The sequence below is a fragment of the Chlamydotis macqueenii genome, chromosome 3, assembly GCF_036417535.1.
Source record: "Chlamydotis macqueenii isolate bChlMac1 chromosome 3, bChlMac1.mat, whole genome shotgun sequence".
NCBI lineage: Eukaryota > Metazoa > Chordata > Aves > Otidiformes > Otididae > Chlamydotis > Chlamydotis macqueenii.
Window position 1 is genome coordinate 102747487 of NC_141558.1, and position 13018 is coordinate 102760504.

General features: G+C 35.1%; 1 protein-coding gene across 7 annotated transcripts in view; it reads right to left on the minus strand.

The window, feature by feature from the left end:
- Positions 1–13018, minus strand: part of QKI (QKI, KH domain containing RNA binding) — a 165498-nt gene that overhangs the window by 69730 nt on the left and 82750 nt on the right. For 4 of the 7 annotated variants that reach the window (XM_086743745.1, XM_086743747.1, XM_086743744.1 and 1 more), the window contains exon 4: positions 9048–9098. The exons of the other annotated variants lie outside the window; for them this stretch is intronic. In XM_086743745.1, the coding sequence (XP_086599871.1) occupies positions 9048–9098 (51 nt within the window). The remainder of the gene's footprint in view (positions 1–9047; positions 9099–13018) is intronic. 7 annotated transcript variants of the gene reach the window in all.

Below are 13018 nucleotides of genomic sequence, written 5' to 3' on the forward strand. Positions count from 1 at the left end.
AGCCTATGATTTAATGATTTGGGAACTTATGGGGAATACCTGAGCTGTGGTTTCACATTTCTGAATACTTACTTAATCTATTGGTTGAAGAAAATGCTACCTCTACTTCTCAGTTGTATTTAAGGGAAAGAAAGTGTCCATTCATTGGTTTCTCAGTCTTCTAGTCTACCCAGTGTAGTACTCCTAAATATTTCCTTACAGTTTATTTTAATATCTTTAAAAAGAAAAAAACAAACAAACAAAAAAAAAACCACAAAGAAAAAACCACCCAAGCAAAAGTCTCAATCCCAAAATACTGTTCTTGACTGCAATTTGGACTACTGTTTACAGTAATCAATGTAGCATTAGTCACTAGCACTTGTAAAATTAAAAAAAAACATAAAACAAATATTTTATATTCAACTGAGAACATGATCAGCTCTTAGGCTTGTAGTATAATTTTACACTTTTTGAAACATTTTCTTTCCTCTTTTGAAGAACTATCATGTAACTTTCATCAACAGTAACTGACCCAGATAACTGTGGCATCTGTTTTACTGAATTTCAACCATTTTTATTTCTCTAATCCATGTTTTATTTCCTCTCTGCCTTGCTTAGATTTGATTGCTGCTTTGCATAGCAAAGCTGATCAACATATGAACACTCCCCTCCTCAATTATTTGAGTCAAGGGTTAAATTGATCAATTTCTCACTGAAGCTCACCCTCAAACACCTGTGCTCCAGCTCTTCAATGACAGCTCCACATACAAGTGATGTCGAGCAAACCATGAGAGTCAAGAAATAACAAAATAAAACCACACTTTACTTCAGGTGCTATTCCTGCTTAATCTAAGAATGAATTCCAGCAATTTTCACTCATTTATGTTAAAAGAAACAGATAAAGCTACACATAAAGCTAATTCATACATAATTTGTTAAATTTCTTTTTTTTATTAGGCATAAATGACTTTTTTTTTATTTCAAACTGAATTTAAAGCACTGTTGAAGAAAAAGAGGAGAAAGAAATACGAAGAGAAAAAATATAATAGCTAAGTGACCTTTTGGAGCTATCAGAATAAAGAGAGCTGCTTATGCCCTGCATTTTAATGCCAACACATCCACACTTTCCTAATCTCAATTTGCCTGTTGCTTCCTGAGTTCATCAGTCTCTGCTTGAAAATCCAACCATTTTGCTTTTACTGTTTCCTCAAGGATGAGGTGCATATATGCCTCATACATATATGAAAAATAAAAGATATAACAATAGGGATTCCTCTGCATAAATCCTGGTGAACATCTTAAAGGAGCATATTGCAAAGATAACTTTGTAAAACGACAATATAGTCAACAACAACTCTTCATTTTTTTTAAGTTACAAAATAATTGTAAACTTTTAAAAGAGAGAACTACTCATTTTCTCATGCTGTTAATGTTTACAATAATACATGACTACTAACCACCCCAACATCTTTTCAAAAACTGCTTAACGCTTAGTAAGAAAAGTGAAATTTCACTTACTCCAAATCTTTGCACAAAAGTATACGAAGATGTCACTACGGAACATTTTTAACAGAAACTCAGATTGAATATGTTAACACAACATCAGTGTGCCAAAAAAATTGAAAAGTACCACCTCTTAACTTGCAATGTAATAAATGAGTTTCAGATAGTTACAAAACTCTGCACAGAACTGCTAGCTAAATTTAATAAAATCAAAAGGAAAACTCTTCCCTATTCCCCCTCCCTCCAAAAAAAGTTAAAAGTTTGAAGTTTTTACTCTTCGTATGCACAAAAAAGTTGTGACCTCTGTTTAAGAATATAAACAGTTACCATTGTTTCTTTAAAATCAGATGACTTGCAATTCAAAATAAAATTATTTTTATAGCAGTATGTTGTTAGCTTTATTTGAAGGCACTGTGATCTTTAGGTTTTTGCTATTTGTCAAAGCAACAAAAATAAGAGACTCATGACTCAAACCAAACATACCTACGTCGTAGTTAAGTTTGTGATAACTTCCAAAATTATAAAGAAACTGCTCTCGCTCAGAGAGAAGGGAAGGAAAAAAAAAAAAAAAAAAAAAAAAGAAAAAAAAGACTTCAAACAAACATTCATCATCATCTCTTTTTTTTTTTTTTTTTTGAGATTCGTTCAGGGGTACATTGGGGAGGGGAAAGCGTAGAAGAAAGGATGTAACTTTAACCAGTGACACTTTGCCGACAGTGCTTTACTGCTGGGCTACAAGAATGTAGCAAAATGCAGAAAAGAGGCTGTGCACTGAAAAGCAGAGCCATTTTTACTGCCAGTGACAGACTGGCACAGTTGCAATGCCAGAGCTTTAGCTCAAAATCTGTTATCTTACACTGCTTGTGAATGGTTCCTTCTGTTCTGGATAAATGTGTAAGTTCATGATAACTGAGTTTTGACAAGAACATGCACAGTCAGACTGCAAAAAACCAGAGGTGGGGCGAGTATTCAATGTTACAACTGATCTCCTGAGTAAGCTGAAGTGCTTTGCGGAATCCTGACCTTAATGAAAAACAGGATATCAGCATTGATATGATTACATCTAATACTTTTCTTATTTCCCCTTTCTTATTTCAATCCTTGGGATGAATCTGCCTTGAAGATTTCCTCAAGGAGGCATAATCAAGAGTAGGTGTCTGACTCACTCCTGCCTCCTGTAGGTCTGCAGGGACAGCAAGAAGATCCAAGTGCCTAGACAGCTAAATACTATCCTGAATAATTAGATTCAAATCACCTCTTATGCCAACAAGAAAATGTAGCACTAAACATAAATAATTTTTTTTCACATAAGTGGTTGCTTAAATGAATATTGTCAGCTTTAGACACAATGTCTGTGCTTACAATTAGAACACTGATCTCAGATAGTCACTGCAGAGAAAGAAACCCTCACAAATCACAAGTCAAAACTATTCTGAGTTTTCTTGTATGGAAGGGTTTCTTCCATAGCTTTCAACAATGGAGCTGAAATGGTAACTGCTCACTCTCACCAAAACAAGCGGTTCAATTCCGTTCTCCTTCTTCTCTGCTGCCTTCAGAATCCTTCCCTCTTCTCTGCACTGGCAACAGCTCTCACTGGGCCTTTCTAGAAACAGTTTAACACAGCAGCAGAGCACTGCTGTCAGATTAGGTTTTGCCTGTTTAGCAAGCTGAACTGGCTCAGTGACACATCCCACAAGCAGCAGACTGAGCACAAAGGAGGGCAGAGGCATATCCCAGTGTAGGAAGCTGCCAGCTGTCAGTCACACCTTCAGCAGACTGCGCAGCTGCCGCACTAAACCACCCGCAACAGGGGGTGAGGAGGAGGGAGCCCCGTGCTTTGGCTGCCTGACTTGCACTAGACACATCGGGCACTTATCAGTGCTGCTTACATGAAATGTAATTTTGCTATAATACATAAATTGCTATTGCAAAGTTAAGTATTCTGAAAACTCAGTTTCCACTCACTTCAAGTTAGGCGTGCAAAGCAATCAACATTTTCTACTTCAGATATTACATTGGAATTGCTTACTCGAGAAGTTAATATACTATGTTCCATTTATTTAAATAAGGGTGTGGCAAATAAAAAAAATCTAATAGCTCACAGCATAGTGATTAACTGCAAGGAAAAGTTCATTTACATAAAAATGTCGTAACTAGCAACCTTGATTCTAGTATCTTCTAATTTGAATTTGCAATCTCAACACTCTTAAAAATGTGCAATTTCACAGGAGATATCAGCTGGGTTTCAGTTTCCTTGTTCATCATACAGCAGCACTAATACTGCCTTATTACATAAGCTTTTTTTTTTTTTTTAAAAAAAAGCCTTTTGTAATCACTCCAGAGTGCTTTCCACTAACAAATTATGTAATTAATGTGTCACTCAGTTATTCTCTCTCTCTCATTTCTTCACACAGTGATTTCCCCCACAGTACTAAGTTAAAGAATTTTCAGATTTACAGAAGCATTAGAAGGATGCTTTGCATTTTGGATTAGAGAGGAATGAGATCAGAAATGCCGCTCAGAGTTAATTCTGCAGTCAGCAGGCCTCGTGAAACTCTATTACAGAAGGGCTTTATCTTAGTGACCAGGTACTGTTAAGCAGATGACTGCCCATGGTTCATATCCCACTGCTTAGATGGTGGCTTGCTCTGCTCTAAGCAGTGGCCCCCTCTACAGTCTGTGGGACTTCTGCACAAGATAAACAATCAAATTCATTGGCTAATGTAACAAACTCATTTTCCACAGAATATTGTTGTGAAACAGACAGTATGCTACAGGTGGCCTAAGTTCACAGCATGTTACCAAATACATTGTGTTGTCCAGACAGGGTAAAGAGGTTCTTTACCAGTTGGAAACAACTGAAAAGCTACATTTCAGGGTCACTCTAATCCATATACTAACTTATTTGCTCCATAGCTACAAAGTTCATGAGTTAATTGATATGTTTTTATTCAGGCAGAGCCTCCGTTCATGCAGGTTTTCTGAGGTTTTGGTTTTCATTTTTTCCCCCCACCTGTTTTTTGTTTTGTTTTACGGAATGGGCTATGGCAGCTCTGTGTTGTCTGCTTGGGATTCATACTACACTAATACTTCTAAGCAGTGCATAAATAATAGTGTAGTATGTTGTTGTCCATGACTTATTCAACTTTTTGTACTGAAAAGAACAAAGAATATGTAGCATTTTATATAGCATTACCGCTAAGACTGCTAGATTTGAACACATTCAATAATAACAGTCTGGCCTTACATTTTATCTCCACTCTCTTATTTTTTTGCTAACCTATTAAAACAGCAAGTTTAATAACTTAATCTTATGGTGATTACACATGCATATATTTATATATCTTTGGGGTTTAATCATTTTACTCCCCGCTCCTGAAACAGTTCAACTCTTTCTATATTTACTTAGTTGTAACAATTACAAAAAATTATACGTAAACAAATAACTTGGACAACAGTTCAAGACAAACAAAAAGTAACCAGCAAGATACTAACGCAAATTAAATAAAACTAACTTCTACTTTAAAAATAAAACAAGATTTTGTAATAGAAAATACAGAAAACTCCCCCAGATTTGTCAGAGTACAGAATTTACAGCAGCTAATGAACTAAAGTTGAGTCCTTGAAAGAATACAGAGCTACTGCCTCAAATTATCTTAGCACACAAACTTTCCATGTATTTATGACTGAAATCTTGCACACAGTCTGTAATTATATTGTTTTATTGCAGCAGTTGCCTCAAATCCTTGCTACAATTATTTGGGATTTGACACACCCAAGTTATCATCTAGGTAATTCAAAGTGTGACCACTCTTCCAAACCTTTCTTATGACCAATCTCAAGCAACAAATCTATTATCCAGCATGTGGCACGTGTCTCAAAGCTAGGTTACAATTTAGTAATATTCATGCCAGTTAGAGACTGTACAGCTGAGTGCCAGCTTGGCACTGATACTAAATGGCTCTTAAGAATATTGCTGGGAATATACGGAGGAAGCTTTTCCTACAGTACAAAGAGAATGGATCTTCAGGATCAGCATCCCTCTTTACTTCTCAGGTGACATCAATCCAGTGATTAAAAAAAAAAAAAACAACATCACTGAGCCAGTGGGTAGTTCCCTTCAGCAGTACTACGTTAATGATCCATCGGAATTATAACATTGCATCCCATCAATACTCTCTGGTGGCTTTCACAGAGACCTCTCTAGTCCTTCACTGAATCTGTCCTTAAGGCTGGAGTTTCTAATTTTTTATTAGCTTTCTACACTTAATGAGCTGAAAACCACAAATTTTTCAGCTCATTTCAAATACTACATACTACTATAAGTTCTTTATATAGTATGTATGCAACATATTTAAAATAAAAACCTTATGAAAATATTTAATAGGAATCAGTAATTTAAAGTGTAATTATGGAAATAACATTTCAGTAAATAAATAATTGGGAAAAATATTTCTCACCACTTTTTAAACGTGAAAATAAATGTAATAAAACCCTTGCTCATTACATAAACACAAAAGAAAGTGAAAGCTGTTCATAATTTTAATTCAAAGTATCACAATATTTACAGTGCATACATGTGTAGTGGTCCTAGGAGAGACTGTCTAGATATGCATCCTTCAAGATCACATTCAATTAGCAGTTCTACAAATGCTGTTTAGGAGACAACATCATCCTTCTGAAGACATCCAGTTTCCCGTGAACCTTTTGAATCTCACAAATTTTGGTAAAACGTACAAAAACATTTGCAAAAAAAAAAAAAGTCTTTTTTTAAAAAAAACTCATTAAATAATAAATCTGCTGACATTTTCATTTGCAAGATTTGACTAAAACTGAACATGCAAACTGAATAAAAACAATAACTAAGCAAATTATCACCGCTCCATTGCAAGCCACCATAATGTGAAGAATTAAGACTTACTTAATTATGCAAATTTTCAAGTTATGCTTTTTCAATACAGCGTCCAAAGAGAAGCTTGGGTAGATCTAGCCATTTCCCTCAGCTAAACAAACATACTAATGAAGAGCGAAATATCATTAATAAATACTGCACAGATTAAAAGAACCAAACATAGTATCAGTACTGGATGAAGCCACAGAAGCAAAGTAAATCCTTGATGGGTTAACGGAGTCTGAAGACATTTAAAATGAGTAATTTTTAATAGATTCCAGTACATTATCAGAAACACGCTAAAATTTATTTTTTAAATTAACCACTTCCTACTCTTCAGAAGACAAGTTCCAAACTTGTTTTCTTAAAATGTCCATTATATATGGTTTTAGATTGCCTGCTTATCTTCCCACACACAAAAAAAAAATCACATTGAAGTTTTACAGTTTAAATTAATATACTTCTAAGTAACAAAAGTCGAAATAAGATGGTAAGGCAGGGGAGAAAAGGTCATTATGCCCATGCCTTTCGTACATTCTACAATAGTTTCACCCATCTTAGAAAATAAAACAGCATTGTGCATGAATTGAGGACAAAAATAATTACACGCTCTGCTTTCATCCTAGAGAGATAGCTAGAAGAAAGGTGGCTTCCTTCATTCTAAAGGTTTCCTACTCTTCATGACAGCACCAGCCTCTTGTTCAAAATGCATTTCCAATAAATGACAAAGATTTACTGCCAACTGACAAGTGCTGACCTCCCAATTACAAACCTAGCCAGTTTCTTTTTCCCCTCCTTTCCCTTCTGAAACTGGCACAGGTATTAATTTGGGTCAACACAGCTTATTAACTAGCAAAATTTTTTAACCCACGGAACTATATTCTCACGTTAGCTGACCAAACTCTAGCTTCTTTCCTGTCCTCATTGTAATCCTCTAACATGGAATAGCATATTTCCCTCCACCTCCCAAAAGAGAAGTTCAGCAAAACTGTCCCAAATACATGTAATCCTGTATTGTTCTGAAATGACACAAACTGTCTCTTTTTATTGATAATAAGGAAGAGGAAGGTCCAAAAAAAAAAAAAAAAAAAACTCATTTCCTAACTGAACACACTTGAAGAGGGTTCTTTGCAAAGCATTCAAAGAAAGGTGGTAAAAACTAACAGTGTCAGCATGCTAGTTGTCATTAATATTCTCTGTGTTACAATTGTAAGCTACCAACAAAATTAAAACATCTCTAAGTATTCGCTATCACATTTTAATCTTTGCATTGTATTATGACTTAATAATTCATACAGATGTGTCATAAATGAAGTTCACTACTTTCAAACAGGAAAAACACACCAAAAACTCTTGACAAATACCAGCCCTTCTCAAGAAACAGCTCTGAAATTTCAAAGAACTAAAACTCACATGTACAGTTTCATAACTTTGCTTCCCAGTTAGTAACCATCTATTATCGTTCGCAGTCAGAAAATTCTGGTCTGTTTCAAATGTCTGCAGCTTTAAATAAGAACATTAAACACAGCAAAAAGTTTACTAGTGGTGGAGAGAACAGGTATTTCAAGCCTCTATGTTTCATATTTTCTATCTAAAAAATGAGTTTGGGACCCTGCATTTATCATCTGAAGACGTAAAAAGCATAATCTCCACAGCATGCCAAGAAGCCACGATCATCCAGCTCAACTAATTCAAGAACAATTACTGCACTTTGCTTAAAGGCAAAGCCACACAACAGTTAGCGCTGCTAGTCCCACCTCAAAGTACTAAAGTATCTGTGATTCAGTTCATGGTTCTCAAAAGCAACAGGAAATTTCCAGCTTTAGTTTTCAGTTGGCTTCGCACTGAAGCACATCATCATACTCATTTAAATCACCAGTAACTGTCACAAGGAAGGGAGAAAGTATGTCTACCCAGGGCTATGAGAGTGGTACTGAACAGCAAGTGTTGACTTTAATTGTCCCAAGAGCCGTCCTGGAACCACAGCCTGAAATATCTAAAAGGAGTTGAATTTCATGACAAGCACTAGCACTTAGAGGCTGACTAAACTTCAGCAATACAGACGGATAGTTCCCTCCTGTACCTCCAATACAGTCTACAGAAAATAGTGAAGATACTAATTTGAGAACACAAGTGATACCTTCAGGAGAAACATGAGCTGAACAACAGCCCTCAGAACTGTCCCCAGCACAGAAATAATTACAGGTTTAGACCCAGTACAGAAGAGAGAGTTGAATTGTCCTTACTGAGAAAGCTTAAGAGCTGATTTGAACACTAGCAGGAAATAGTAGCTACTTTTTTTTTTTTTTAAGTACTTTAAAAATAAAAAAAAAAAGAGGAAAATCACTATGATGAGCCACCTAACACAATTTACATTTTGAAGATAGGTTCAAAAGAAAAAAACTTCAACAACTATTATCACAAAAACCTTACTAATATTAAATTTGTATATTTTTACACCAATTGGGTATTGCAACAGCATATAACTGAGTGAAGCCTTTCAATAATAAAGAAAAGCTTAGATATATTTTTCCTCACATCAAGCATACAAAGCAAATTCACCATTTAGGGAAGGGGAGGAGTTGAGATTCTTTTTCAATCAGTGTCTCCTCAAATTATAGGTGATTTGCAAAAACTTATTGGAATGTTTACAAGTAGTAAAACATTTACTTGCCTCTACCTCCAAAACTGCTGGATCATGGTTGTCTCTGCTCTTAAAGGAGACCTGAAAAGCAAAAAAAAATTGGGCTTGTGCCCTATTTTGCTTCTTTAAGATGTTTAAGAGAGGCATGAAGAGTTGGAATTAGGGTTTTTATTTTATCCTGTGATGGACACAGTTTCTCTCTCTTGTTCACACTTGAGATTGAAATCCCAAGAAGCTATAATATAACACAACCTAGTTAAGGGAAAACAATGCAAGAAACAACAGAAACTAAGTCTCAGAAGAAAGAATAAATTTCAGTTTTCTCACCTCCACCTCCTTCAAGTTCTCCTTCACCTAAGTAACGAATAACACAAAATCCCTTTCCCGAGTTAAATATTCCTGCACTATCACTGCTGGCGATTTGCACAGTTTTATGAATTAACATTACACATGCCCCAAAGGAAAAAAAAAGGAAAAATAGTTAGAACTGTGATTGAGGTTGTATTTAAAATTTTAAGACAAAAAGCAATCCAAAAAAAAGCTCAAGTCCTTTTCAGGGCCTCTTCAAAATGGCAAAATAAGTAGAAAAACAATTTTAAGAAGTTCTTTGCAAACAGGAAAGGGGGGGGGGGGGGGGGCGGAAATCACCTGGCTAGCTATAAAAGGGAGACAAACATGACCTTCTATTCCACTACTAACATGCCTGTAAGACAGTTTATATGTATGCTATAGTGATGCATTTATCAGAACATAAAAGTTGCTGCAATGTTTTTTGTAAAAAAAAAAATGCATTTTATCTGATAGCATGAGGCTAATTAAAAAAATAAATTAAAAGTCAAATAACCAGATGCAAATGAGCAAAGGGAATAGCTTATGAGCAAAGAGGACAGTTTATTTTAACTAATACTCATTACTATTGGGGCAACCACAATAGCTCATTAATTTTAAGTGAGATGAGGTGGTACCATGTAACCCATTCAAAAAAAAAAAAAATGGTTTAAAGCCCCTTCTCTATTCCTTCCATCCACACTTCAACTATGTAGTTAATATATATGAAAGAAGGAAGTCCATTTTTTTTGTAAATAGAGAAGTTAAAAATATTGCTTATGAAAAAACATGCAACCATCAAGAAAAACAAAAGCAGGATGCCTAAAAAGTAAGAAAAATATATCCAAAGTACATTAAAGTACATACTTAAAACACTATTATAAGAAGTTATGTTGTCTTTAAACTATATATCATGCTCAACCAGTAGAGGGTTGCAGTCAATGTTTTAAGTCCAATCAGTGAACTGGCTGAAGTTCCTCATCATTACATACATGGAGCATGATCTTGCTGAAATCCTGAACCAGCATTAGACAGTCTCAACATCCTTCTCTGACAAAAGAGTATTTTGCTTTGATATACTCAGACAGGAACACCTGGTGACACAAGGTACAGTTTAATAAGTATTTATTTCAGGGACAGCACCAGCTTAAGCAACTTAGATAACGTGAATTCAGCACAAGACTAGACCAAAGACCTGGGCGTCTTTACCCTACGGTCTGTTCCTCCACTTAGCTCTCCGTGCATTACCAACAATTTTAATATTACTTCTCCAGTTGCAACAAGCAGCAGGCACAGATTCAAATAGTACTGGCACTGAATTAAATGCTCCAGTGGTATAAATCAAAGGTGCATTGTTTTGGTTCGTTTTTTTTTTTATTGTTTTGAGTTGGGAGGGGAAGTGTTTGGTGGGTTCTTTTTCCTTCCACAGACGAACTATAGCAGAGAATGAAATTTATTTAAAAAAAAAAAAAAAGAGAAACAAAAAAAAAATATCACATTTTTTAAAAAAACTGACAATAAAGTATTAGACAGTAAGTAAAAACTAAGAAAAATCAAACAGTTCAGAAGAGTAACTTGAGGTCTACAAAGTATAAGATTTCAGGATCATACACAAGACTTATTTCAAAGCTCTGAAGAAAAAAAAATACACAAAATTATACTGCTTTCTCCTTTCTATAGAACAAGAATCCTTTTCATCAAAAACTTCCTACTTTACTAGATGAAACTGATGGTGAAATAGCAAATGAGGAGTTAAAGTAAAAACATTTTAATGCACTCATGTATCTCATATCATGGAACATGAAGGTAAAGTTTAACCCTACAAGTTAAGTTTATTTAGCAACCAGCTACCACTGAAAATAGTGGTCCTGACTCTGCTACTTCCTCTGACCTGCCTCTGCTGCTTAGACAATTGTGCAGGGGCCAATTTAAGAAACTCACAAACTCAACTGACTCCTAAGGATGCACAAGAAACAGTGGGAATAGATGTCCTAAGGCTTTTAATGGGAACCGACCATTAGATCAATTAAAACATAGTGCCATACCACTCACAAAACACCTTCAGTAATTTGTGATAGCAAGAAGATTTTTGTCCTTTGAGGACTACTAATATGATTAACTTACAGAGCTCAGACATTACTCCGCTTAAGAGTGTGCAAGCCTCTCCAATCCTGTATAATTTGATGAAAACATAAGTAAAGACCCTTAGAATTATATTCTGATTTAAGGACATCTGTGATTATTTCAACACCCATTACACCACCTACTTAAAGTGTATTTCTATTGTGTCAAATTCACTTTATGATTACAAAACATACCAATGACACAAAAATATCTTAAATACCCCTCCTACCTATGTAACTGTGTCATACAAAGCATTACATTCCATTTAAATGTTATGGAACAGAAGAAATTACTAAAATACTTTTGAAAAGAACTGAGAATTAAATCAATGTATCCTGACTAACAGTTTCAATGCTATTTTCCACAGTAACACAAAGTAATCTGAAATAAATTTATGTTATGCTGTGATTTACAAGCAATGCCTAGACCACACACTCAAAGTTCTTGCTGCAAAATCATACAGTCTCACAGGAAAAGGCATCTTCACTAAAAAGTGCTCAATAAAGTAAGAAAAAAAAAAAAAAAAAAAAGAAAAAAGTTGCTGGTCGAAATTTTTTTCCTCTGTTAGTAAAGCATGTTTTAATTATTTAACAAACTACAGTAACACTCAACAAAAGTAAAAGCAAAGTTTTCAGTGCCAGTTGCATGCAGCGACTCATACAGAGTATAACCTCCATATCCTCCTTGTTTCATCCCCAAATCTTATCCTGCACATAGGGTTAACAAGAGGCATCCCGCTTTTGCAAATGTAATGTCACATTCTCATAATGGAGTTAATAAAGTCTGAAAACCAACTGCAATAAAATTTTAGCTACTAAACTGACTTAGTAGACAATATACAAGTATTTAACACACCAGCACTCAAGTTCCACAAGGCAAGAAAGAGATATATAGTAGCTGCAGCATATGCAAAATAAAAAGTGGGCATAGCTCATCTTCTATGAAGTTGTTAAAACAGATAACAGGGTAAAATACACAGATAAATCAATGGATGAACAAAGCACTTTAAAAAAATCCCTGTCACCTTTGAGACATGAGGTGTCTCAAAGTGAGATGTGAAATGTTTTTATTTGGGCATTTAAATACATAAACTGTTTTAACAGCTTTCTCTAACATAATATAACATGCAGCATAACTTACCAGTTTTAAAACATTGCCCCATCTTAGGCAGGGAGTATTATCCCAATTCTTTGCTCTGAAGATACCAACAAATTAACTCTTAAATCTGATAATTAAATAGTACATAAAAATGCCACACACAAAGATTCAAAAACACAGGCATGCAAACAGTTTTTCCCCTGTACACGTCAGTGTAGGCACTAAGGAAGCAAAGCATTAAACTAAGTTTGCACTGTGTACATTCACTGAGAGTCCGAAGAGCAGCTGAATTAAATCTGAATAAGCACATAACATCTGAAACTCCAAGCACAGAAATAACTAATACACAGTTCCATACTGAGCTTCTCATTTGTGCATTTCAAATGTTTCCCTTCCATAAAGAGTAAGAGGGTTTTTTGTGGTATGTAGACAACCATACGCAGTCCTATCAG